We start from the raw sequence: 24,108 nt of genomic DNA on the forward strand, positions 1-24,108 counted from the left end.
ATGTGTGATATTTTTTGTTTTTAAATGTTAACTATAATGCTTTCATTTTTTACATGAACACTTTTTCGCTTATATTCTTAGGAGAGAAGTAAAAGTAAATAATTTCTGACACAATCTGAACTGAAAGTTTGTTTGCCTGTTTATCTCGACAATACTATCCATCTGAGAGAAATAAAATATTTGGATTAGTTCAGCTTACATAAGATATTATAAAGTAAAAGAACTCTTATATTATGCATATGGACATTGGTTATCGCTGAGTAGTCTAAAATTTCATGTTCATCTAGTCTAGTCTCCTTTGTTCTGACTGAATTCTGTCGATCCGTTGCACATTCCCAAAATCACTTCTCCGTACGTAATCTTTTTTACTACCACTGTTACTACTTCTACTATAGGATTTGTCTTAAAGTGATTTCATCTCACCGTGCTAATGTGTTGTGCCAACTTGAAACGGTGCTCATATCTCAGGTTCTACTTTGCGTATAAATGATTGACTGAAATAATTTAACTTATTGTTGTAACTTGTGACCGCCGAATAGAGGGCAGTGGATTATCGATCAGACCAAGGACGCGTAAAACACGTGCGAGTAGCCTGGAGTCCTGATTAGTCCTGCTTTCCGCCTAGCCCAGCCAGTTAAGTCCAGAACACCAGTCTCAGCCTCTGCAATATGAATCATTATATTTCAAACATACTGAGTTTATATACCAATCAAACAGACCACAACGTACCAATAAAATATGAAATAACATTTATACAAGAATTAGCCAGATGTGGCTGTGAATGAGGGAGATAGTAATTAATATACTGGGTATAACTCAAGAATGGTAAAACGTATAATAATAGTTTATGGGTCAAAACAAAGCTTATAATAAGAGGAGTATGAATATGCATAGTTTAGTTACTTAATAATTATACAATAGAAATATACGTTTAGTATTGGTCTATCAATAGATCTCAGGAGTTACCATTCATTATTCTTGTCGGGACATAACATTTATATTTCAATCTTTAAAGTATTTCACATCTCTCATGTTATCGTGTTTCTTTTACTATTTTAGCGGCTAGTCTAAAAGATTCACGTATCCTATTTAATTTCGGTGAAGAACAACCGTTAGAATTCCCACCAGATGGTTCATTTATTCCTGTAGCTCAATCTGCTGATGATAGTCAAGTATCTAATCGAAATCCTGGTTGGCGCATGAATCAGTACGATGCAACGAATGCTTTAGATGTTGCACCCGACGGTAGTCAAGTTCAGTCACATTTTAATCAAGGTTGGCAAGGTTGTCGATCAAATCATGTAAGTGCTCTTCGTTTGCTTGCGTATATTGCTTTGGCTTTAATAGAATACTTTGACGTAAAGGTTTTGTAAAAGTATATTTTGAATGTGCAATCTTTTATATTATCACTTATATTGTTACTACCTCTACTACTCTGAGATCTACCCTGCACCATTTCATCTCGTTGTACTGATAGTGTGTGGCAATCTAAATTGATATATACAGATGCCTGGTTCTACGTTGTGATGGTCCAACAGAAGATAGATTTAGTGCATTTTTGAAGCTTAAATCAATAGTCGTGATAGGCTAAACAGCCGTCAGAATTTACATTGTACGATCACCAAGCCGCTTTATCCTTAATTGACGTGTACTTGTATTTGAAGATATAAGGAAAAGAGTGAAAAACATGAGAAAAAAGGTGATCCGATCTCTCAATCAGCACATAAAATCCACTCATTTTTATTAATGAAACCAGTCGATAACAATTGTCAATAACAAGGGCTTGAGATTAAGGCAGTTTGACCACCAAAACTGACGATTTTGAGAGTGAGAATTTGAATCTATTGCAGTGTAAACACCATTCATTTTGTTTAATTTAGAGAAAAATACATAGAATAATTAGTTCCCTGATGCATCAGGGAACTCATATCTGTATGTTTTAAAGTTAACTGTATTGCGTTTATTATCGTTCACATTCTGTTTCATTACAATACATTTTTATACCAAATAATAGAAATGGTGTAATTTCACCATCGTTACTTATAAACTTTTCGACTCAGCTATTTTTGAGTGATATAATCATTTATAGGTTTGTAGAAAATAGACGAAACAACGTTCGTACGCAAGCACAAATACACACGTTTAATAGTCTACATTCTTGTTACTTTTAATATACATACTTAATGATTGTTTTTTGTCTCGTTTTTTGCTTTCCCGCCTATCTACTAATGTTGTTATTGTGCATTTTTAAAATAATAAAAAGCTGACCCTTGCTGATATTGGTAATTGTACTAGTATATACTTCGAAATTTGTAACGATTATTTTGAATATTTTATTGGAAAATTAATCGTTTATATGTGTTAAATTCAGACAGAAAGAGATGGTGATAGGTGAAAACGATATCCAAATCGAAGGTTTCTGGTTCGTTTTTGTTTGTCCCTCTTTTGCCTAACAATATGTATATCGTAAAAAGTTTAAATAATTGATTCATTGTCTGATAGAATACAACTTATGATACATAGTAGCTGTTTTATAGTAACAACAGGTTATTCCCTATGATAAGTAAAACATTTTAAGGAGAAAGATAGACACATTGTTAATCATCACTTGGTAATTTACATTAGTGTAACGTATATGTAGAGAGATACCTGTGTATGTGTGTGTTGTTTATTTTAGTTTTCGCTTCCCCATGTTGCACTTAGTGGCCAGTTTACACATTACTTTATGATCACGAATATTCCATTTATATAATATCACTATTATTATACTGAAAAATGTGTAAGGAAGAACAAGTTTGTTACGATAGTTTTTACATTAGTTTATCAGTGAATCTACATTAAACGTTATTTTCGTGTACCAATATAGTAGTATATACTGTGTTAGCTGAATAGAAAGTGAATTTCAATTGGGAAACCAATAAAATATATTCATAAAAGTCATCAATAATCTGGGACAGTGACCATACATTAAACCAAAAGGTTATTGTAGTATTACTTGTTTACTTTTTAAAATCACCATCCAGCTGCATGAACAATGCTCGTGCGTGTAGTAGAGGGGAGTAAGTTGGAAGAAAGTTGAAAGTGGCCAAATAATGACATCAGTTTATGAAGACACTAACCGTTAGACTGAATTCGACAGGTAGGTAAAGGTTACCTGTCTAGGATTTAAGTGTTAATCATGACCAAGTGTTGCAGACTTAGTGATATAACCCAGTTTAAGTCACAATAGAACAGACCTATTCACTTTTTATCTTCCTTTAGATCTTTAAATTTAAAACGATCTACTTGCACCATTTATTTCCCGAATTCATACTTCTCGAATCATATTGTTCATATTTGTCGTTGCTACTTCTCCTGATCTCTGGCATCTACCTGTATAATTCTACCTCTCTGTGTATTGTAGTTGTGTGTCAGTTTGAATTGTATGCGCATATGTACTAAGTTCTACGTTGTTTGTAACTGATTCTGAATGAAATGACAACAGTTGTCATTCTTTTTTAACAAACTATCTGCTTTTCTCATATGACTAAATAAGGCAGTGGAAAGCTTTCATAAATCAATCACATTGAATTAGGTCAACTAATTGTCATGTTAAATTGAGTTTTGTATCTGCACATTCATTCTATCTGTTACTTAATAATTTTCTCTTCATTAAATTGTATCTCATTTGAGGCGTACATTGTGATAGAATCTCATTTAGTTACCATATGTATTTGTGTATGTGTTGTTAATTTGTTTCATCCACAGTCTTGGATTATTACTTCTAGAATAATAAAGGTCAGTTGATATAATTGTAATACAAACGTGAAATTAATCGTAATGATCATTATCATGCTCACTTAATTTAAATAAAAGTTTATCATTGATTCCATATTCCTCTGATTTATGTGTTACTATTTCATAATTATTATGTTTCCATTTTTTTTCACCCTCCCAAGGGTATTCGTGGTCTTGGACGCTTCTACTTTGAAGTAACTCCTATTGAATCTACTGGACTATGGCGAGTTGGTTGGTCAACAGATGATGGGAATTTAATTGTTGGCACAGATCAATATGGTTTCGGTTATGGTGCAGATAACGAAGGTTTCGGTTTGAATGGACAACAAGGAAAACGTATACATTGTGATGAAATTGAGAATTATGGTGAAGTATGTTACATTTTGTTTTTTTATGACATATATTATTTTTAGTATATATGAGAATTTTTTTAAACTGACAGACTTCTATAGTTTGAATCACGAATTGATTTTGGCTAGATTATCATTAAAAATCAGTAGACAACAGTTTCGTCGTAGAATGGAACTCATCAGAAGTCGACAACCACGACCTCGCTACCGGGAATCAAATCTAGGTCTTTCGACTTCGCGCATTTAAATCTAACTTCTAAACCAATAAATCGATAGATAATGGTGTGCAAGTCTATGTTCAATTAATTTACAATATTGCACAACTGTTTCCTACACTGGAACAAAACATTTGTCCAATGCGTCTTGGTTTTCAACACTTATCAACCGAAGATCAGTTTGTTATTCAAACTATGAAAAATAACTGTTTGTCTTTTCTTGATAATATATTTGCCCAAAGTAATCAGAACTCCAAATATTACAACTTGGATGTAAACAGAGTTCAGATAATGTATCAGATTTTATTTCATTATTGTTCCCCAGTTCAGTATCAAGAATGAATTTTTGACTGTTTGTTTTATTTTTCTGTCTACATAATTCCTATATTAAAAATAAACTTCATTCATCTGCGTGTCATCAATGAGCAACCATCCGCGTAATTTTCAAATATCTCACAAATTTTCGCAATAATACTTTATAATTTGCTAAGCACTTCATACTGATTATTAGAAAATGATGTACTTAATAGTTATCATTCATATATCTCCCTGTAACCACTACAGTTCTTATTACTCTATAGTTGTAATCATGCTTCACTAACACCAAACGGAATTCCAATCTCTTTGATGTTATCGTATAACTTCACAATTTCCTGAATAAATACCTTCAGGGATGATGTATATCAAGCCAGCAATGTTCTGAATTTCAGCTTATGATTCTCCGTACTTACGAGTTTCTTGAGTAACCAATTTTCGTCTGTACATTGTAGTCTACTACACCCTAGTCTACTATATTCCAAAACAACTTCATGAAAAAAATTTATCCCCCCTCTCTTTCCTTGTATTTAAAGTGACTGCGAGAACGATTGGTCCAGTTTTTTCTATTCACTGTTTATATTACTCATAAATCTCCTTTGTTTCTCCTTTAATTGAATGTCAACTTCAAGATTATTAATGTTTGCAAATGTTAGGTATTTTATGGCAACACATTGGAGTCAATGTACATATTATTATTATTATTATTATTATTATACTGTCGATTTTATTGACTCGTTTTTTCTCTGAATCCCTTTCATTATTGTCCATATTATGACTGTTACTTTTCAAAATCAACTCTGTCGTTTTGTTTTAGCAATTTTCTTTGTATGTTTATTTTTTAAAAACAGGTTTACAATTATGTAGAAATGTATATTTAGATAATGTCTGTACAGATTTTTGAATATTATTTATTTATGTATGGAATAGTGACAAAAAATGTATGTATTTACGTTTGCTTGTTTGTTTCTAAAGGACTATTATTAGTAAACATGCGCACGTATACGCACACACACTCAGGCACTTCAACTTATAATAATAATAATAATAATAATAATAATAATAATAATAATAATAATAATAATAATAATAATGCATAATCCATAATACTAATGATTTCTAATTAATTCGCTATTGAATTTATTTACACTATGGCCTGATAAGGTCTGTGTTAGTGATTTTTTTTTTAAAATTAATTGTTTACTTTGAATTGTTTGTATTAGTTTTCATAGATTTTTATAGTTTTGTATTTTGAATCCTGCGAATATGAGTTAGAATAACATTCTGTGTATTGAACTCTAGGAAATTTTTACGGCATTTTACTCAACGCTGTAATAGTTTAAAATAAGTCATTTACATAGTAGAATTATTCATGTAAAAGGTTTGTAGAATCGTTAAGTTTTAATGTGTTGGGTCACTGGTGACTACTTTCGAGTGGTAATCCCTGGAGTCATAGTGCGAAGCAGTAACCAGTAGTTCAGTTCAACAATATCGGACGAGTCAGTTATTGATTAATGACAATGGAATATAGTTGCGCGATTCCGTGGATTCATTTAACTTGAAGACATAAACTATCGAATACCGGCTCAGTGGTTTGGAGGCTAAGCGCTCTCTGTGAAACCTACAGGTCATTGGTTCGACTCCCAATTGGGTCGTGGAAACTGCTGAGGGGTCCCTCACTACGATGAAACAGCTAGTCAGGGATTTCCTGTTTTCAAATGTTATTTATGATTAGTCCTGAGTGCGAAATATGTTTCACGATAGTCTCTTTAATAGCCGGGCAGTCATATCTACTGAGGTTTAAATTTTGTAATTACGTTCCTCAAACTTCAACCTGGGCACCCAGATAGTGTTAAAAAGGTTCGTTTGGTTTCTACCAATCTGTAGCACTATCGACATGTCCTTCCTCTAATCAAGAGATATATTAGTCAAAAATGTTAAATTTAAGCACCCAGGTATTGCATAAAGTTGGTAAATTGATTAGAAAAACTGCAAACCATTGTTGACCAATGTGCTGTAGCACAAAATCAACCACTCTACAATGGTGACACTGCCACAAGAGTTGGCTAATTCGTTAGGAAGTGATCAAACAAAACGTGGCATCATTTCATAAAGTCATCGTCTATTGGTTTTAGCTAATACCGGGCTACAGGTCTCGTATTTTGATTTCATTCAACGAACCTAATCACTGGTCAACTAACTACATTCTATTATCTTTCTCTTCCTCTGTCTTTCCTTTTTAATGTTTAGGCATTCTCTAAAGATGATGTGATCGGCTGCTTTTTGGATACGATTGAACACACTATTAAATGGTCAAAAAATGGTTTAGAATTTGGCGACGCTTATCGAATTCCATCTGAATTGTTACATTCTAAAAATTTGACAGCATTGTATCCGACTGTGTCCTTGTTGAATTCTACCCTGGAATTGAACTTTGGCGACAAACCATTTAAATATTATCCTGGGGTATGCCTTTGTTGTCAGTATTCAAGTTTTGTCTCACAAATTCTTTTGAAGACAAACTCTACCTTTATTGTCATCGCAGTCTAATCGAATTGAATAGTATACTTAACCCTCATACTTGGAGTGCCTTACATACCCAAATATCAAAGTACTAGACTAACATGACATTGATTATTATTTATGAACAATCAATTCTAGATATCTTCATTCTCCAGGATGCCTGTTGGCTATCGAATAAGTTGACAGAAAAAACCTCCATATATGATTGTTTTGCGTAGAGGTGAATAAACTTCTTATTTCGTCAGTCATTCAATCTAGCCGAATAATTGAAATTTAAACACGATAAAATAAACTAGTTTTCGGATAATGAAATAAACATCCCACTAGAATTAATAATATATTGGATAAATAGCCAACAATCCGATTCAGGATGCTGTTTTTATCCGTTTTGTGGTTCTGCAGTTGAACGTACCTACTTCTCAGCCTTGAAACTCACTGCGATACTCGGATTCAGTACTTATTTCTTTGAATACTTGATCATTATTCACCAAACTAACTATTAATCTATGATAGCCATCAGCCTGTTCGATAGTTATAGTATTTGTAATGTTATTTGTAAAAGTTTTGTAGTTTCGTGTTCCTACTGTTTTTACTACTAACTACCCATATCCAGAATTCAATCAACAGGCAATATTAAAACATTCAGAGAGCCCATATGTGGATACACATCTTGCTTGGTAAAATACAATCAGACTTTAATCATTAACAGCGAAAAAGCGCATTCGCTTTACAAATGATAATGCTAACAACAACCAGTTTCACGTGATCACTAAATTCTCTGGAATGAATCACTTGATTTGAAGTACTTTTTCGATAAATTGATTTCAGACTTCTCATTAGTTGTTCTCTTATTTGTGAGACTTTTTTTATTGATTGCGTTGACAAATAGGAGGATGTGTATTAATGTTTTAGTGGCTATCATTAGTATCACTTTACTGGATTTGTTTTCCTGATTGATTAATCATTGTTCAATCTATTTTCTAAAAAATTATATATTTTTAAAGTTCAAAAAAATTCTATTTATGTACGTAGTCAGTCAGTCAATCATTATCATCTTAAAGACTGGTACATATGTGTGTTGACCCCAGTTGTTATAATACAACTTTCGAAACATATATACACACGACTTGCTCTCATTATTAACAAACTACAATATTATTGATGAATAGTCTTCTTAAAAAAAGCGGAAAAGAAACAGAGGTCTTTCTTCATCAGTAGAAATGAACATTTTTTGTAGTGGGTTTTTATATACCTGATCAGTTTTCTTCATGGGTGTTGATTCTTTTTTTTCATTGGTTTATTGCCTTAATTTACTTTTCTTCCTTCCGGTCATTGGCGAAAAATGTGCAAAATGCGTGCATTCAAACGCCGAACAACATACTTTTTAACTATTAGATAGTCGGTGGTAGTATAAAGGAAATTTTAAACCTAAGTTTCGTCCCACTTGAAACTCGTCAGACACGTATGCCTGTAGTATTGTGTGGGGCTATTACCTCGTGGCGTATCACTCAGCTTCACAAACTGGACTGAGATATTTATAACTGGTTGTTTACCGTTTTTCTACTCCTTTTAGTCCTAGTCGAGTTTTGTCGATCAAGTTGCATTCTAGCTACTAGTCTATCTAACCTGGCATCACGCGCAGCATGCTGTTATGTCCTACAGAAGGTCAGTCGCAATCTAAATAGCTTAGTGGTAACTAATCAGACTGTAAAACTGGGTGATAAGTGGTAAGACCAGCCAAAAACAGTTCCCGCAATGCTACATTAAGTTCCACATAACATGAAACAGGTCTAAAATTTCCTGCAAACTACCTTTAACCACACAACATTTCAACACGATACACGCAATGTCAAGTTACTTAGACTGTGGCGACCACTTCTCAACTTGACTGATGAAGTGTGAGCAGACAAACAACATTGTTCACGACTGAATGATCGATTAACTATGTATTCTAGATCGTTTACATCTAAAATATAGATGAAGCTAATAAATTCTCATTGTTGTTCTCATTGCAAACTATTTGTGTATTATTGTATAATATGCAAGTTGTGTTTATTTTCTTCCTACGCCCCCTAATGGATTATCTGTACACATTTTATTGCACAGCGACCAATGAAGCATCGTATTCTCTATCATTCCAGTAGTCTCACCTGTTTTTTTTCTTTTAAACTCTTTAGCCTGATTGGACACCTGTATGCTGTGCTCCTCCTGAATGTACTAAACGTTCTAGACGTAAAGGTCCTGAAGTAAGTCAGATATATATCTTGACAACTCAGTATGTGTATATCCACCATAAACACCGTGAGATGAAATGATATTAGAACTGATATGTATAACAAATAAATTGTCTGACAAAATCTTAAGTAATTTATGTCTTTAATAGTTGTTCAATCAAATATTTTGTATTTTGTAGAAATCCAAAATGTTTTCGCTATTTAATGGGCTATTTTTTTTTACTTATATGGCGTTATTCATTGAACAACTTGGCAGACATAATGAATTATTCATTTTTCATGATTGTTATCTTTATCATTCGTTGACAAAGTATATTACTATTTAGTCGCCACATTTTCGAAAGAAAATTAAACAAACTCGACTATCTAACAATGGAAAATGGTAACCAGTAGGACTAGCTAAAAGTTTTGCGTCCGATTGATTTAAAATCATACCATGGTCTACCATTAATTGTATGTTTACGTGTATCAATTTTGCGTACATAAATTGTTCTTTTCACCGAATATTTGTTACGGCGATAATCATCATCATCATGAAGTTTCTGAGGCATAAAATGATGCGTGTAGAAATGCATCTTCATGGACAACAGCACTTTTAATATATAGGTTTATTGACGGTATATACAAAGTAATATACATCAATCTTGTAAGTAATATAGTTATGTCTGATAAATAGTGTATGAAAAGCAATAAATACTTTAATAAAATGACATATCCATAGTGTTATGTGGTGTTATAGTCACGAAATATTTATGTATCAATGTTTTCGTCATGTGAGAATTACAAGGTTATGGTTTGCAGAGCGTAAGTCAAACTTAGTCTCATGTTGCAAGGCGACACACATAGGAGCATCTAAAACATGGAAGAAGGAATATAGGAAAATAATTACCTAATGTGTGTGATATAAGATTATGGTAGCGAATTTGTTTCACGCAATATATTGTGTCAGACGGTTTCATATCCTCAACGAGAAAGTATGTGTATGAGTAGATTTAAAACCACAAATCACGTTTACTAGTGATATTCAGTTACGATAACTCGGCTATTTCACAAACTGAATTGCATTACTTAAATATAGAAGATAATCTACTTAGTATCTTGAAGAAAATGGTTACATTTAGCTTAAAATACCGTTTACATAAAACATCAACTCTTAGCTTAATACATCTAAATTTGTAGTGTATGAGGTTAAGCTTAATGTCTGTTTATAATTATTATTTCTAATAACAAACTCAACAATTTCTACAACCTTTCACTCGAGAAAAATTCCAGAGTTCTAGTGAGAAACTGTGACCAGCGGGGCAAAACTGTCAAGTGTGTAGAAGGTGCTCAGCGGGCACAATGAAAGATAGTCGCACAATATCGTAGATTGATCGAAGTTACATTTGTGCATCGTTGGATACCGGCTCAGTGATCTGAAGTTTAAGCGTTCATGTACAAGATCGAAGTTTCTGGGTTCGACTCCTGCGTGCGGAATCGTGGATGCACACTGCTGAGGTGTCCTGTGCTAGGATGAAACAGCCGTCCAGTTCTTCCAGGTTTTCACTGTTGGTCTAGCTAAGATGTTTTCAGTGAAATAATAATTCACTTTATCAGCAATAATATACCAACATACGATCACAGACTAGGCAATAGACAACATACATTATAAATAATGTCTCCCCCGTAGACATTCTCAGTTGATTTTTCTGTGCTAATGGGACATAGCGACTTAAGCCGATGTACACATATGTTATGTGCTGCGTTACGACTAACTGACTTACTTGAATCGAATTGTAGTTGTATCTATTACTTTTCGAGCTTGGGTCTTTTTTGTTGTTTTCTATTGAGTAATAGTAACCTGGACAATATGACCTTCATTCTTCTGATTTTTATTGTGTAACCTTATTGTTACTTGATTGATTAATGCGTTTCTCCGTTTCTGTTTCAAATATTTGATTGAACTTTTATTCGCTTTATCAATCTACTTGATTTTTTATTCAAAACATATGTGTATATACAGCGGAAAGTGAAGGGGTGGTCATATATTGATCCGACTATTTTAGAACCATCAATTCGACAAACAATGCAGGTTAGTTGCATTAATTCATTTTGCTTATTGGTATCGCCGTTATTGTTGGCGACCGTTGCTGAGTAATGGTGTTTATAATTGTTTATTATTATTATTATTATTATTATTATTATTATTATTATTATTATTATTATTATTATTATTATTATTATTATTGCTAGACTCCAGTTTAAATGGGTCATCTGTGTTTACACAAGCGCATTTTGTTCTAACCTACCACCTACTTACGTGGATTAAAAAACAGTGAGAATTGTGCATATAATTAAAGATGTTTACTAATTTTCACTCAATGTGTCCTTTCTCACTGCTGTTGTAACCAGTGCTCCCGCCTTTTCTTCTTTTCACTGGTACTTTATTTTGTTTGCATTTGTGCATCTGTTTCTATGTTTGACCTGTGACCTTTTTGAAGATATGCACGATTGAAATGTCGTCTGTTATATCTTCAAATAAACAATTTGACGGGGGAAAAACAACAACACTAATCTGAAATGTACACACACATTGTCAATCTATTGAAGATGTGTTCTTTTAGAATATATCCATAAACGATTGTTTACTTTTCTGTTTTAATCTGAAATGTTTGGAACTAGTTTAGTAAAGAGATTATGTATTCATTGTGTTATTTATTCTTTGAATATAGATGTTACTCGTTTGTTTGTTTTGTCTTAAATGCACAACTATTTGTTTAAATCCAATTTAGTCGTAAAAGCAGTCTCGCCATAGATTCGACATCAAATAATTAAGTGATTAACGAATAACGGGAATAGTCATCATTGTTTGATCTCGATTGGGTTACCATTGAGAACTGGGGAACACTGGTGGACAGCTGTTCCGTCCTAGTATGGGACTGACTAGCTGTGGGCATCTACAACCTCGTCAAGGATCAGACCCGAGTCTTCAGCTCTTGCAGTGAATTCTTAATGAGTTGAATCGGAGTCTTTTGGTGACATTTGTTTTTACTCCGGATGTATCTAAACTCAACTACTAGTTATAGCTTTCCACCAAAAATTCGGGAACATCTGGAAGTCACTTGTGAGACGATCCCCCGATGAAGATCAGGTTATAACAAATATAACCTACGAATTAAACTGATCTCCTTAAAACCACTTTCAGAATAAATAGAAGAGCTATTGTATGGTTTTCTTATTCTTCTTTAAGATTCATTATTAACATTGCACATATCTACCCTCAATCATACACATGATATTGAATTCAACAGACTTTCAGTGTTGTTTAGTACACAGAGCACATTTTGTTAGATTTAACTACTGATCCAATGTCTGACAGTACAAAACGTAAGATGAAAAACTGTTATACAGGTTTGTCTCATATCCATGGTCCAAAGAACACTACTGTCTATCAGAAATGTTAACTAAACAAAATTTTAAGAATTCTGATGTGTACACATTTTGTTTAAAGGGTCAGTATAGTTTTCTAACATTTATGTCTTCATGTATTTTGCACAAAATGACTAGCTAGAAAAGGAAAGTTATATTTCAGTTACTTCGATGATAATTTTTGCTGTGTTATACTCTTTAACTGGTTGTATTGTTCATAGTTATGAAACATTCTCATTGTTGTTCTAGTTGATATAATTACTATCATCTCGCCTTAATTTGAGTGAGCTTTTAAAAACGATTTGTTTCACAAGCACAAAATCTACGCGTTATGATGTTTACGTTTGTGACTAGTTATCACTGCCAGTTTACTAATCTTCATTTGTTCTTGTTTGCTTTCCATTTAAGAATTGCGGAGAAGGACATTTAATTGCTGTTTCCACCCTATATAGTCGGGACTCATCAATAGAGTGGACTCCAAATACGCCGCTAAGGATCAAACCCCTTGAAGGCTTGTTACTAACATATTATTCCACTCACCCTATTGATATCCTATGGCTTACATTCACAATTTTTAGCAGTTCGTAATATTGCGGATGTACATTGGACAACTATTTAGCGATTCGTGGTCTTTAATAATTACCTATCTTTTAATACAAAATCTAGGCACCAAAAATATACTCATCCCGCAAACAGAACGATAGTATTGTGAAGAAATAAAAGAGCCTAGGGTTGTATAAACAGAAAAACACAAATGAACATGAATGAATGGTGCCAAATAGAAGATACAGTTCAGAAAAAAAACAGCTATTAAAAACTTCTTTCAGTTGATGAAACTCATCTCATTTTTATAAATAACGCAAAAGAAAACTGTTGTAGGATCGTCACTAGTTTAAATTCTGAATCTTGTCTGATAATGTCGCCAGCCCTTGAGTTGCACCATCTATAGGGTACCATCCAGTGTAGTTGTCATGGTCTGGCAAATGCCAGTTCTACGCAGTCTTACAAACCACGAGGCCGTTTCACAAACCGTTCCCCTCTCCATTTTTCTCAACCAATTTAATAATCACATTCCCATCCATTATTGATTTACAAAGTGTGTTTATTTCACCTCTATACACACCTCTGAAATTTCCCCCATTATAACTAGTTTCGAAATTCAACTACGTAACGGCCATATCTTATTCTTGTGTCAGTTTGAATTAGATTCCAGACAAGGTCAACACACTTTCTATATCGCATGATATGAAAATAAATACTCTTCTTTTACACAGACTAGACAACTTTTAAGTTATAAAAGCCACATTGATTTTAATCGCAGTTAGTGTTTTACAGAACACAACATGCTCCTATTTTATTACTTTTGAATATTTTACCTTGTGTTTTAACTCTTCGTCACTGTTGCGTAGTAGTAGTAGTAGTAGTAGTAGTAGTAGTAGTAGTAGTAGTAGTAGTAGTAGTAGTAGTAGTAGTAGTAGTAGTAGTAGTAGTAGTAGTAGTAGTAGTAGTAGTAGTAGTAGTAGCAGTAGTAGTAGTAGTAGTAGTAGTAGCAGCAGCAGTAGTAGCAGTAGCAGCAGCAGAGCAGCAGCAGCAGCAGCAGCAGCAGCAGCAGCAGCAGCAGCAGCAGCAGCAGCAGCAGCAGCAGCAGCAGCAGCAGCAGCAGCAGCAGCAGCAGCAGCAGCAGCAGCAGCAGCAGCAGCAGCAGCAGCAGCAGCAGCAGCAGCAGCAGCAGCAGCAGCAGCAGCAGCAGCAGCAGCAGCAGCAGCAGCAGCAGCAGCAGCAGCAGCAGCAGCAGCAGCAGCAGCAGCAGCAGCAGCAGCAGCAGCAGCAGCAGCAGCAGCAGCAGCAGCAGCAGCAGCAGCAGCAGCAGCAGCAGCAGCAGCAGCAGCAGCAGCAGCAGCAGCAGCAGCAGCAGCAGCAGCAGCAGCAGCAGCAGCAGCAGCAGCAGCAGCAGCAGCAGCAGCAGCAGCAGCAGCAGCAGCAGCAGCAGCAGCAGCAGCAGCAGCAGCAGCAGCAGCAGCAGCAGCAGCAGCAGCAGCAGCAGCAGCAGCAGCAGCAGCAGCAGCAGCAGCAGCAGCAGCAGCAGCAGCAGCAGCAGCAGCAGCAGCAGCAGCAGCAGCAGCAGCAGCAGCAGCAGCAGCAGCAGCAGCAGCAGCAGCAGCAGCAGCAGCAGCAGCAGCAGCAGCAGCAGCAGCAGCAGCAGCAGCAGCAGCAGCAGCAGCAGCAGCAGCAGCAGCAGCAGCAGCAGCAGCAGCAGCAGCAGCAGCAGCAGCAGCAGCAGCAGCAGCAGCAGCAGCAGCAGCAGCAGCAGCAGCAGCAGCAGCAGCAGCAGCAGCAGCAGCAGCAGCAGCAGCAGCAGCAGCAGCAGCAGCAGCAGCAGCAGCAGCAGCAGCAGCAGCAGCAGCAGCAGCAGCAGCAGCAGCAGCAGCAGCAGCAGCAGCAGCAGCAGCAGCAGCAGCAGCAGCAGCAGCAGCAGCAGCAGCAGCAGCAGCAGCAGCAGCAGCAGCAGCAGCAGCAGCAGCAGCAGCAGCAGCAGCAGCAGCAGCAGCAGCAGCAGCAGCAGCAGCAGCAGCAGCAGCAGCAGCAGCAGCAGCAGCAGCAGCAGCAGCAGCAGCAGCAGCAGCAGCAGCAGCAGCAGCAGCAGCAGCAGCAGCAGCAGCAGCAGCAGCAGCAGCAGCAGCAGCAGCAGCAGCAGCAGCAGCAGCAGCAGCAGCAGCAGCAGCAGCAGCAGCAGCAGCAGCAGCAGCAGCAGCAGCAGCAGCAGCAGCAGCAGCAGCAGCAGCAGCAGCAGCAGCAGCAGCAGCAGCAGCAGCAGCAGCAGCAGCAGCAGCAGCAGCAGCAGCAGCAGCAGCAGCAGCAGCAGCAGCAGCAGCAGCAGCAGCAGCAGCAGCAGCAGCAGCAGCAGCAGCAGCAGCAGCAGCAGCAGCAGCAGCAGCAGCAGCAGCAGCAGCAGCAGCAGCAGCAGCAGCAGCAGCAGCAGCAGCAGCAGCAGCAGCAGCAGCAGCAGCAGCAGCAGCAGCAGCAGCAGCAGCAGCAGCAGCAGCAGCAGCAGCAGCAGCAGCAGCAGCAGCAGCAGCAGCAGCAGCAGCAGCAGCAGCAGCAGCAGCAGCAGCAGCAGCAGCAGCAGCAGCAGCAGCAGCAGCAGCAGCAGCAGCAGCAGCAGCAGCAGCAGCAGCAGCAGCAGCAGCAGCAGCAGCAGCAGCAGCAGCAGCAGCAGCAGCAGCAGCAGCAGCAGCAGCAGCAGCAGCAGCAGCAGCAGCAGCAGCAGCAGCAGCAGCAGCAGCAGCAGCAGCAGCAGCAGCAGCAGCAGCAGCAGCAGCAGCAGCAGCAGCAGCAGCAGCAGCAGCAGCAGCAGCAGCAGCAGCAGCAGCAGCAGCAGCAGCAGCAGCAGCAGCAGCAGCAGCAGCAGCAGCAGCAGCAGCAGCAGCAGCAGCAGCAGCAGCAGCAGCAGCAGCAGCAGCAGCAGCAGCAGCAGCAGCAGCAGCAGCAGCAGCAGCAGCAGCAGCAGCAGCAGCAGCAGCAGCAGCAGCAGCAGCAGCAGCAGCAGCAGCAGCAGCAGCAGCAGCAGCAGCAGCAGCAGCAGCAGCAGCAGCAGCAGCAGCAGCAGCAGCAGCAGCAGCAGCAGCAGCAGCAGCAGCAGCAGCAGCAGCAGCAGCAGCAGCAGCAGCAGCAGCAGCAGCAGCAGCAGCAGCAGCAGCAGCAGCAGCAGCAGCAGCAGCAGCAGCAGCAGCAGCAGCAGCAGCAGCAGCAGCAGCAGCAGCAGCAGCAGCAGCAGCAGCAGCAGCAGCAGCAGCAGCAGCAGCAGCAGCAGCAGCAGCAGCAGCAGCAGCAGCAGCAGCAGCAGCAGCAGCAGCAGCAGCAGCAGCAGCAGCAGCAGCAGCAGCAGCAGCAGCAGCAGCAGCAGCAGCAGCAGCAGCAGCAGCAGCAGCAGCAGCAGCAGCAGCAGCAGCAGCAGCAGCAGCAGCAGCAGCAGCAGCAGCAGCAGCAGCAGCAGCAGCAGCAGCAGCAGCAGCAGCAGCAGCAGCAGCAGCAGCAGCAGCAGCAGCAGCAGCAGCAGCAGCAGCAGCAGCAGCAGCAGCAGCAGCAGCAGCAGCAGCAGCAGCAGCAGCAGCAGCAGCAGCAGCAGCAGCAGCAGCAGCAGCAGCAGCAGCAGCAGCAGCAGCAGCAGCAGCAGCAGCAGCAGCAGCAGCAGCAGCAGCAGTAGCAGTAGCAGTAGTAGTAGTAGTAGTAGTAGTAGTAGTAGTAGTAGTAGTAGTAGTAGTAGTAGTAGTAGTAGTAGTAGTAGTAGTAGTAGTAGTAGTAGTAGTAGTAGTAGTAGTAGTAGGTTGGAAGTGGTCGAGCGGTATTAATCCACCTGAAATAATGTGTAATAGTCAATGTCTTACTGACAAACTTTTTGAATAGTTTACATCTCCATTTCCTTTCTGCATCTTAATAACCCAGTAACCATGATAATCAGATGTCAAAATGACTTGTTCATTATGCATATCTGGTATCGTGTGTGATGTTATTTCTTATATATATTATAATGATAATACTTAGTCTGATGGCATTTTATCTTCCTTGTTTTCTATCTTCCTATTTCTTTCTCGTTTTATGTCACGCAAATTCGTTTAATCTCGTGAATTAATAAATGCTTAGGTTAGTGATGAGTCATTTCTCATTGATTCATCCACTCATTCATATGATTAATTTTTTGTTTATATTCGTGCTTATTTTCGATTTTCTATCTCTCCACTTCGCACCTTTAACTTCGCTTTGTTGCTCCTGTATCCATGTATGAAGACAACCATCTTTTTTCTATATTCAATAGAAGTGTGATATCGAGCATTTTCTTCACTCATTTGGGGTGTCATTGCTGTGTATGAAGGCATGATTTCCACTGAAGCTTTTATTTTAATCATCAAAACCTGTTTCAGTATAACTTCTATGAATACGATACTAGTGCATCCCAACTTATTGTATGGAAATAAGTAAATTAAGCAAACGTTGGAGTCTGAAACGAAATTCTCAATGAAAATTATGCTTTTGTACACAGCATTCACTTACTAAATGAACAAATAGATGCTAGATATTCCACACATATTAAACATTAAAAGTTGAATGCACTACAAATTCATAGACACGGATCCTATCCTGTTCTCAGTTATCTACTAAGGTAAGTACTTGTACGATCTTAAAAAGTAAACAAAGAAACTCATTCACTACTGTATTTGATCTAATACACAATGCTCAATAAGAATATGTATGGAAAACCCAAATTGGTATCTGTCAGTTTTATTGAATACGTTTCGTGTTGATGAAGAGAGTTTTGGACCTTAATTGTCTCTATTTTATCTCAGTTCTGGCACGTCATTGACGTTGAAATCATATATCATTGGACTCCACCTTAATGATTCTAACCATGATTATGCTTACACCATAAAAGTACCTAATTTTTATCCCCTAGTGCAGTCGTTGATATTCAATGTTGATGAGCTTTATACATTAAACAGCTGTTCAGTGCTTCGTTCTGCTTTTCAGTAGTAATTTAACTGAGATGAATCTGTAACGAATACAAAATGCAGATTAAACGAATCTTCGTAAAATAATTTAGCTAAATAACCACTACACTACATTCTTTACCAAAACTAATAGAATTTATTCGTATTGTTTATGTTTTACGAAAGTTTATTCAAGTATTTTTAATGAAGAAAAATTAACTCAGTCATATCAGATAGGGATGAATAATCATCAACTTCAATTCACCAAAAGCATGTGTGCGTGGATGATAGAATTGTCTTTTTTAAATGTTTCACTTTTCTCTATTTATTCACCATAAATTTTTAATACTCTACTGATTTGATCCTAGTAAATTCTTATATTTGTTAAACTCCCTTGTTCATGATCTGTGTTTGTAGTTGGTAAGACTGGAAATAGGTGTAAATTGACCCGTTGGTGGTGACCAAACTATTGGTTGAAGACGTTCGACTATGATATGACTTGAAATGGCTTTGAATGGTACACACTGTCTTAAGATAATACCCATTCTTTATATTCCGTAAATTCTTCCTCGAAGAATATTGTCCGTTTCTGATCTCTGTCCCTATGACAAACTTTAGTCAATGATTCAAATGTACTGGCTTGTATTCTACGACGAAATCTGTACTTTGCAGGGTATTTTTGAATATATATATATATATATATATATATATATATATATATATATATATACAGTCTTACATCATGAACTGGTTTCAGTTAGATAACCTAACAATTAAGAAACATTCTATTCTTCAGAATTATTCATCCATAACACAGTCATTGATCGAACCTAGAACTTCAAGTCCTCGTGCCGGTTGTTGAGTTAGTAAGGCTTTCTGAATTCTGGTTCCCGTTTCTTCTGTCGTATGAAGGAGGTGGGATTATTCTTGATGTATATTGTATGTATTAGTGACCAGGTTAATTTAGTTTGTATACATCTCATTTCATATTGGAAGAACCTTACAATCATATGTAATTATTAAGAATTACCGTAAATTATTTCACAATAGAATAATTTACTTCAAATTGGAGTACTGATCAGTAGTACATGCATTATTAATCCATGAAATACTGGTGATTCTTTTTCATTTAATTTATTTCCATCATAACTTTAAAGCTTGCCACTTAGGCGTATTTGTGTATGTGTTGTGTCGATGACTGTTATTTACATTAATTATAATTTCATTTCTTTCTTTATCAACTTATATTTAATGATCATACGAATTTAAATCTTTATTTCACTTGTGTAATATTGACATTAATAGTTGTTTAGTAAACGCTGAAAGTAATTAAATCTTTCTCCCAAAGGCCACTTGACAAGCAGTAGTACTCGTAGTAGTAGTCAATGTTTGCTTTTCGTTAAATTTCTTTCCTCTAGAAAATATGGATTGTGGTTAGCGGTCATATACAAATATAATTCACTTGAAGGAGATTATATCCATGAAAACGTCCAACAACTCGTCATACTAACCGTCATTTTTATTCATTTTAATACTAATTTGATAGAAAGCATGATGATGTTGATAATGGAATTAAACTAGTTGAGAATAAATAAATGTAGTATATAATGAAGTTGGAAATGTTGTGTGTAATTACGGTAGACCTGTCGATTATCGTTTGCTTCTTTTATTATTATTGTTGTAATTATTTTTTGTCTAGTATTTGTTTTCTTTCATCTACATTTTTTGTTTTGCATATTGTGGTTACATCACATCTCTTTACTGTCTTGTTTCTTTTTTTGGACTGAGACCTAGTATGATTTGTCTTCGATGACTCAGTTTTTCATTTACACTATACTCTATCTGGTGCATGTACATGCACACTGGTATAAAGTTGTTTACATTTTTTTTTCGGTAGACCTAAAATTGTTCTACATTAGGTGGTCGGAGGATCTATGCTTCATAGTAGTTGGCACTCGTCAGCAGGGTCTCCTTGTAATATCGAGGGAATTGTTGTTTTGAGCCTGTAGGATTCGAAACCGCACCACCTAGTCCCACAGTCTTAAACGTTATCATATTGAACTATTCAGGCTGCAACTGACCACATACCGGACTGAGATGTGTTTACAAATAATTGATCTCTGAGTATTGAAAGACGTAGTGCTCACTTTATCTTTTAAGGACTGATCGGATTCCTGTGGATTACCTTCAACTATCTAACATCTCGACACAGTACATTTTATGTCGATTCAATTAGATTAGTGACCTGAACATTACATCCTGATTGATTGAAACTAGATAAACATGACATTAGTCACTCACTACTTCACTGTAACCAATTAATTGCTGTTCTCATATGCTTAATGTATTTGATAAATTTTAATATATTGACTGAGTGCTTTAATTTCTTTAATTGTACTGTTAAATAATGATAAGTTCAAATTTGCAAAAATTGAATTAACCTTCTTGATGAGTATGCAATTATATATCTTGTTGTGCTAGGTTTCTAGAAGTTTTATTTTTCGATTGATTTCGCCATGTAATTAGTCATACATTATGTGAAATAGCATTAGTTGATTGTCCCACTTCATTGCTAATTGACTGAATTTAGAAATGTGTTCATTTTGGCCTTGGATTTGCTGCTAGTTGTGATACAGCGAAACCTCTAGGTTCCACACTTTGTTTGATCATGGGTATGCACTTGTTGAGAGTAGTCTCAAACCATCTCTTCAATGCTCTCTGATGCTCATTGATTGCAATCGATGACGAGGACTGTTATTAAATGAGAACAATCTACACCAATAATTAAATAAAGCCTAATTTTCATGCGAATATTTCAGTGGTTGAAGTGTTCGATTCTCAGTCGCTGAGTCCCAAATTCCAGACTTTATTTATAGTCATGTTCCATAAAGGAGATATTAACTTTTTTGCATTATTTTAATTTGCATATACCTTATTCTGCTTATTTTCGGGTATTATCTGATCCTTCATATTTTTACTTATATTTTATTTATTCTATTAGCCTTTTGTATTTATTTATACGTACCATTTCCAAAATGTGACAATTTGAATAAATCCAATTATTTTTTGAGAATAAAAAACTTTTCACTTCATGAAATGCAGCTGTACGATTGAACTTTCTAAACGAAATTTTGTAGATATAAAGCTTAAGACTGATAACTACTATACGGCCAAACTAAAAGTGTATCAGTCCATAGAGTTATTAGTCTTAGCTATTTTGTTGAGTAAAATGCAGCATACCTGCGTGATAACTCCATTAATTGGGAATTTTGCGTGGCATTGTTTATTGCAACTATATTTTCAATGTGTAGTCGCTCTCAGCATCATTGATATTATAATTATGCCGATCTCTTTTGTTAACTTCATCTCATCGTGGTAGTTTATGTTATTATAGTAGAAGTAGTGATGGTCATATTCTACATTAACTATGTATAACCACTGATTGGTCTGTGTATTACTTAAACTAGGATAATAGTACGTGTGTAGCGTATAAATATTTATTATTATTTATGAATACTTCATGATGAGATTTATTACTGACCTAAAGAACAATTTTAAACAGCGGGTCATCCAAAGGGGGCAATAGTTGAGTTGAATAGCAGCGAATGGTCGTCATCATCTCCAATCGTTATATATATATGACACGAAGTCGATTTTGTAATAAAATACCATTGTGCCATCATCATTACCAATGTTTTCATGTCATTTTATAGTTGTTACTATTCACATTCGTATTAATAAATAATCTATTTATACAAACATGACCATGTTAACTTTATATTCACTAATAAATATCTGTTTGTGTGATTTTTAACATAGTGATTTTATTATGAGTGAGATATCAATTCCAACATCACCAGTACTCTAATTTACATGTTTACACTTATAACCTTTTATTTACATGTTATATATATATTACAAATTTATTCAAACCTGAACATTGAAACCATTGGGTCCCTGGTCAGTGATCTGAAAGTTAAGCGCATATATTCATTTCATTCTTTTCTGTCTATTCCTCCGAGTTCTTCACCTAACTACTCCATATTGCTTCATTCATCTCTACTAACACCTTTTTTCGATAATCACGGAGTTTTTTCTTTATCACTCTATTCTTTCTTATCCGTGTTATCAGTATCATTTTAATCTTATATGCGAAATTTCATCGTTAGGATAAATAATTTTTCTCTTTTCTTAACAATCGTCCTTTTCCTGCAGTTTTTTCCCTCTATTATTCAAATGTAATTAAACAATGAAGTAGGTGAGTTTTAAAGGAATAATTTTAAATACTTCCAGTGTACTGAAAACAACCTAACGAATTACTAGAGATAAAATTCATTTGATTGGAGTCAATTATTGCATTGTAGATAGTGCAAATTGTTTCATTCAGTCCATCTGACATTCCAGTCCATATCAACAATCAATCGCGATGATATTTTGTAATATTGTATTTTCTGGTTATTAGCTAATACGCCATTTCAGATTGCATATTTCACTGTATGTGGAACTTATCAGTTGATTCTACTTTTGCATTTCAATTTCTATAAGCATACTCGTATTTAGGACTCATTACACTCATCATTGAACATTAGATCTTTATTCACTTAGTAAATAATTACCATAGATACTCAATAGCCACTAACTTGTTTAATGAGTATTTTTTCATAGGGTTGTGTAATTCCCTATTGCAAATATCCTATTGTAAATCACCATCATAATAAATACAATGAATTTATAGCTTCTGACATCATTAAGATAATCGTTGATAGAGCATTTATAGACATATATACACCTAAATTCAAATGCAGGTGAAGACAGCCAGTGTAGCAGCAGTAGGGCTCAACATACACAAGGGAGAAAACAAGATTCTCAAATAAAACACGAGAAGCACCAAACCAATCACACTTGATGGGGAAGCTCTGTAACAAGTGGAATCTTTCACGTATCTGGACAGCATCATTGATGAACAAGGCGAATCTTATGCAAACGTAAAGGAGAGGATTAGCAATGCATGAACAGTATTCCTGAAGTTTAAGGACATATGGAACTCAAAACAACGGTCAACTAATATTAAAGTGAAGATTTTCAATACGAACGTCAAGACAGTCCTGCTGTACGGAGATGAAAGTTGGAGAACTACCACAACCATCATCAAAAATGTACAAGTATTTCTAAACAATTGTCTACGTAAGATACTCAATATCCGTTTTCCATATACTATCAGCAACAGCCTACTGTGAGAGAAAAGAAATCAGCTTACAGCTGGAGAGAAAATCGGGAAAAGACGCTGGAGGTAGATAGGATATACATTACGGAAATCATCAAACTACATCACAACTTGGAATCCCGAAGGTAAAAGGAGGAATAGAAGACCAAGGAGCACTTTGAGTTGGGATTTGAAAGCAGATATAGAAAAAATGAACAGCAACTGGAAAGGATCACTCAGGACAGAGTTCGATGGAAAATGTTGGTAGGCGACCTATGCTCCTCTATCAATGGTAACAGGCGTAAGTGAATTGATTCATCTAAATTATTAACAAAACAGAAGTCAATTACTAAAGGTGTAAAATAATAATTTTTGCATACATTGCATAATATTTGCTATTATTTGTTCTTTAGTCGATTGAAAGAAGTGAACCGCAAATTGAAACAGAAACATTTCATGATGAAAATGGTAAAATGATCAAACGTACTGTTAAACGTTCTGAAGTGACTACTACAAAAACTGTTAGTGAACGTATTATTGCAAGTACTGCAGGTCAGATTGTTCATGTAAGTTCTTATTTTTCTTTTGATTTTTTTAAAC

At 36.5% G+C, this 24,108-nt stretch overlaps 1 protein-coding gene across 1 annotated transcript in view; it reads left to right on the forward strand.

The window, feature by feature from the left end:
- The window catches only part of FRM-1_2 (DEAD (Asp-Glu-Ala-Asp) box helicase 1), a 76,853-nt gene that overhangs the window by 43,386 nt on the left and 9,359 nt on the right, over nucleotides 1-24,108 (forward strand). Inside the window, exons 12-17 of the mRNA XM_051210444.1 lie at nucleotides 1,060-1,301; nucleotides 3,939-4,148; nucleotides 6,908-7,123; nucleotides 9,358-9,426; nucleotides 11,417-11,485; nucleotides 23,922-24,074. Coding sequence (XP_051070436.1) covers nucleotides 1,060-1,301; nucleotides 3,939-4,148; nucleotides 6,908-7,123; nucleotides 9,358-9,426; nucleotides 11,417-11,485; nucleotides 23,922-24,074 — 959 coding nt within the window. The remainder of the gene's footprint in view (nucleotides 1-1,059; nucleotides 1,302-3,938; nucleotides 4,149-6,907; nucleotides 7,124-9,357; nucleotides 9,427-11,416; nucleotides 11,486-23,921; nucleotides 24,075-24,108) is intronic.

Source organism: Schistosoma haematobium, chromosome ZW (assembly GCF_000699445.3).
Source record: "Schistosoma haematobium chromosome ZW, whole genome shotgun sequence".
In the NCBI taxonomy this organism is placed as follows: domain Eukaryota; kingdom Metazoa; phylum Platyhelminthes; class Trematoda; order Strigeidida; family Schistosomatidae; genus Schistosoma; species Schistosoma haematobium.